At 53.3% G+C, this 4,723-nt stretch overlaps 1 protein-coding gene across 1 annotated transcript in view; it reads left to right on the top strand.

Annotated features, from left to right (window-relative positions):
* The window catches only part of TEAD3 (TEA domain family member 3), a 12,358-nt gene extending 10,053 nt beyond the window's left edge, over positions 1–2,305 (top strand). Inside the window, 4 exon segments of the mRNA XM_010007099.1 lie at positions 315–483; positions 667–807; positions 1,002–1,154; positions 2,192–2,305. Coding sequence (XP_010005401.1) covers positions 315–483; positions 667–807; positions 1,002–1,154; positions 2,192–2,305 — 577 coding nt within the window.
* The last annotated feature ends 2,418 nt before the right edge of the window (positions 2,306–4,723 follow it).

Genomic DNA, 4,723 nt, shown 5'->3' with positions numbered 1-4,723 from the left:
GACAAGGGCAGGGAGGGATGGGATGAGGGGGATGGATGAAAAGTGGAAGAGGGAGATTGAGGTTGGACATGAGGAGGGAATTCTTTGGTGTGAGGGTGGTGAGAGCCTGGCCCAGGTTGCCCATCCCTGGCAGTGTTGAAGGGCAGGTTGGATGGGGCTTGGAGCAGCCTGGGCTGGTGGGAGGTGTCCCTGCCCATGCAGGGGGTTGGAACTGGGTGATCTTTAGAGTCCCTTCCAACCCAAAACCTTTCCATGACTCTATGACTCACCTGACCTCTCGTGTTAATGTCCCCTCCCCGGTCCTTACAGTACAGCAAACACCTCTTTGTGCACATTGGCCAGACGAACCCCTCGTACAGTGACCCCCTGCTGGAGGCCGTGGACATCCGCCAGATCTACGACAAGTTCCCCGAGAAGAAAGGTGGCCTGAAGGAGCTCTATGAGCGTGGGCCCCAGAACTCCTTCTTCCTCGTCAAATTTTGGGTACGACGCTGGGAAGGGGGGGGATCGGGAGGGTTGTCCTTGAGCCATGGGCTTGTAGCAGGTTACATACCCCACCAGGAGAGCAGGAGCATCCTGAGCAGCTCCATAAGCTGGTGTCCCCTGTCTCCATGGAGAGCTGGGTGTGATGGCACCTAATGGGACCATCTCCCTGCTCTCATCCAGGCGGATCTGAACAGCACGATCCAGGATGGTCCGGGCACTTTCTATGGTGTCAGCAGCCAGTACAGCAGTGCAGAGAACATGACCATCACAGTCTCCACCAAAGTGTGCTCCTTTGGGAAGCAGGTCGTGGAGAAAGTGGAGGTGAGTCCCACACCCCCCTACATCGGGAAAGGGTGGGAATTGGGATGGAGAAAGCCCCAGAGCTGGACGTATGATGTGGGTGGAGAAGAGAGGACATCTCAACCATGTCCCAGCTGGCCAGCACACCCCCGTGGCCGTGTCCCCGGGGTGTTTTGTCCCCCGTGGGGTGGCTGCTCACTCGCTGTGCCCCGCAGACCGAGTACGCGCGGCTGGAGAACGGCCGGTTCGTCTATCGCATCCACCGCTCCCCCATGTGCGAGTACATGATCAACTTCATCCACAAACTCAAGCACCTCCCGGAGAAGTACATGATGAACAGCGTCCTGGAGAATTTCACCATCCTGCAGGTACCTCTCCTTCTTTTCCAGGGAGTGTGTCCCACGTGGCAGGTGGTGCCTCGACCCCCGCCTGTGCCTGAACCCACCCAACGCCCCCAAAATTGGGAAGCAGAATATGTGGGGGTCTTTTTGGTGGGGGGTTGGTGCAAATAAGGTGGCTGTGCCTGAGGTCCATGCAATAATTGGTAGCAGTTTTTTGGTGGTGTCGTTAAAATGTCATTAGGTTTGGTAGTGGCTCTGTCTGGGTCCAGGCCACCTCCCAAAAATGGGGTGGGAAGTTTTTGATGGTGCAATTAAATTGGTCGTGTCTGAGCAAACTCCCTGAAATTGGGGATTCAGTTTTTGGTGGTGCAAATACAAAGTGTCTGTGCCTGAGCCCGTGCAAACCCCCTGAATTAATTACAGGGAACCAATCCTGATGGTGCAAATGAAGTGGCTGTGCCTGAGCCTGCTCAACCCTGCCTGAAAAAAAAAAAGGGTAGGAAGTTTTTGGTGGGGCACATGCAGTGCCTGAGCCTGTGCAGCCCCCCCAAAAATGGGTGGCAGATATTTGAGGATGTAATTAAATTGTCTGTGCCTGAGCCCGTGCAACCCCAAAAAATGGGTGGCAGATTTTTGGTGGCACAAATGAAGTGGCTGTGCCTGAGCCTGTGCAACCCCTCCCAGGTGACAGGATGCAAATTTTTCATGGTGCAATTCAAGGGGTTGTGCACGAGCCCTTGAAAGTCACCCCCCAAAAGTGGGTAGGAGATTTTTGGTGGTGCAGTTCAAGTGCTGGTGCCTGAGCCCATGAAACTCCCTGAATTACAGGGAGCAAATCTCAATGGTGCAAATCAAGTGGGCGTGCAAACCTCCCAAATAATGGGTAGCAAATTGTTGGTAGTTCAACTGAAGGACAACTCTACCCGATCCCACGCAACTCCCCAAGAACTGGGTAGCACATTCCTCATGCTGCAATTCAAGTGGCCGTGCCTGACAACCCCAACAACATCAGCATTTCCCTGTCAGCCCAGTTCCCTCCTGACCCTCTGTCTTCTCTGCCACAGGTTGTTACCAACAGGGATACCCAGGAAACCTTGCTCTGCATCGCCTTTGTTTTCGAGGTCTCCACCAGCGAGCACGGCGCCCAGCACCACGTCTACAAGTTGGTCAAGGACTAGGGGCCCTTGGGGACAGGCAGGGGCACATGGGGGGAGGGAGGGGGCCGTGCAGAAAAGCCACCTGTGGCCTGGTGAGAGAGAAGTCATTTGAAGAGAGGAGGAGGAGGAAGAAAAACAATAGCCAAAAAAGACTGACTTGCCATCGCAGATGTTTTCTACTTAGGAAGAGTTTCTTTTTCTTTTTGGTGGGGGGTTGGTGCAAATAAGGTGGCTGTGCCTGAGGTCCATGCAATAATTGGTAGCAGTTTTTTGGTGGTGTCGTTAAAATGTCATTAGGTTTGGTAGTGGCTCTGTCTGGGTCCAGGCCACCTCCCAAAAATGGGGTGGGAAGTTTTTGATGGTGCAATTAAATTGGTCGTGTCTGAGCAAACTCCCTGAAATTGGGGATTCAGTTTTTGGTGGTGCAAATACAAAGTGTCTGTGCCTGAGCCCGTGCAAACCCCCTGAATTAATTACAGGGAACCAATCCTGATGGTGCAAATGAAGTGGCTGTGCCTGAGCCTGCTCAACCCTGCCTGAAAAAAAAAAAGGGTAGGAAGTTTTTGGTGGGGCACATGCAGTGCCTGAGCCTGTGCAGCCCCCCCCAAAAATGGGTGGCAGATATTTGAGGATGTAATTAAATTGTCTGTGCCTGAGCCCGTGCAACCCCAAAAAATGGGTGGCAGATTTTTGGTGGCACAAATGAAGTGGCTGTGCCTGAGCCTGTGCAACCCCTCCCAGGTGACAGGATGCAAATTTTTCATGGTGCAATTCAAGGGGTTGTGCACGAGCCCTTGAAAGTCACCCCCCAAAAGTGGGTAGGAGATTTTTGGTGGTGCAGTTCAAGTGCTGGTGCCTGAGCCCATGAAACTCCCTGAATTACAGGGAGTAAATCTCAATGGTGCAAATCAAGTGGGCGTGCAAATCTCCCAAATAATGGGTAGCAAATTGTTGGTAGTTCAACTGAAGGACAACTCTACCCGATCCCACGCAACTCCCCAAGAACTGGGTAGCACATTCCTCATGCTGCAATTCAAGTGGCCGTGCCTGACAACCCCAACAACATCAGCATTTCCCTGTCAGCCCAGTTCCCTCCTGACCCTCTGTCTTCTCTGCCACAGGTTGTTACCAACAGGGATACCCAGGAAACCTTGCTCTGCATCGCCTTTGTTTTCGAGGTCTCCACCAGCGAGCACGGCGCCCAGCACCACGTCTACAAGTTGGTCAAGGACTAGGGGCCCTTGGGGACAGGCAGGGGCACATGGGGGGAGGGAGGGGGCCGTGCAGAAAAGCCACCTGTGGCCTGGTGAGAGAGAAGTCATTTGAAGAGAGGAGGAGGAGGAAGAAAAACAATAGCCAAAAAAGACTGACTTGCCATCGCAGATGTTTTCTACTTAGGAAGAGTTTCTTTTTCTTTTTTTTTTTTTTTTCTAAATAAATATAAAAGAAAAAAAAGAAAGAAAAATAATGGGAAAGGAAGAGTAGGGAGAAAGGAAACCCATCGTGGGAGGGAAGATCCCTCGGAGCGGCGTTGCGGGGGCTGCTCCGAATCCCATCGGCACGGGAGCAGCTGCGGGGCTGCCCGGCGGGTCCCGCACGGCAGGTGGCAGCAGGGACGTGGGGACAGGATACCGAGGTGGCAGCAGGGTGACAGAGCTGGGGGGATTGCTGCCACCTCCCCTCAGGACCAGCTCCCCGGCTGCTCCTCCGTGCCCAGCTGGGGCTGAAGGTGTGAGGGCATCGATGATGCAAACCATCCTTTTTATGGCTTCTTTTTTTTCCTTTTTTGTTTTTTTTTGGTGTTTGTTTTGTTTTTTTTTTTTAAATTAAAGTGCTTTTTAATTGTTTTTAAAAAGACACCGTGCTTGTCATCAGGGTTATGTCCCTCTGGGGTCACTCGTTCCCCTCCCACCCTCTGGTGCCGGTGACCGGAGGAGGATGCAGCTGAGTTGGAGCCTGGCAGAACAGGGGGAGCTGGCTGGGGTAGGGAAGGTTTTGGGGTGTCCCCATCACTCTGGGGTCACTCCAGAGCAGAAGCCAGTTTTTCCATTGCAGTTGGATCCCCTGAACTCCATGGCTGCTTCAGGGGTTGCCCTTAGGGGTGGCCCAGCCTAAATCTACCCCCCCATGGTCGCTTGGGTGAGGAGAGAGCAGTGAGGGTGGATTTGCCTGATTGACTTTGCATATGGATGTTTTCCATCTTCTTTTTCACCTTTTTGGCCTTTTTGCTGTGTTGACTGGTCTGGTTTTTGCTGCTTCCCTGCAGCTACTTGGGCCAGATTGCCTGTATCCCATGGGAAGCAGCCAAGAAGGTGGCTGGTCCAGGGAGAAGCACATTGTGCAATGCAGGGCCAGGCTGCCAGCAGGGAAGGGTTTGGGACAGAGGGGGGACAGAGGACAGGAGGGACACCAGGACAGGGGACTGGGTCTGCTTGGAGG

This window comes from Chaetura pelagica, unplaced genomic scaffold (assembly GCF_000747805.2).
Source record: "Chaetura pelagica isolate M959 unplaced genomic scaffold, ChaPel_1.0 scaffold757, whole genome shotgun sequence".
In the NCBI taxonomy this organism is placed as follows: domain Eukaryota; kingdom Metazoa; phylum Chordata; class Aves; order Apodiformes; family Apodidae; genus Chaetura; species Chaetura pelagica.
Note: the sequence above shows the minus strand (reverse complement) of the source record. Positions and strands in the feature narration are given on the sequence as shown.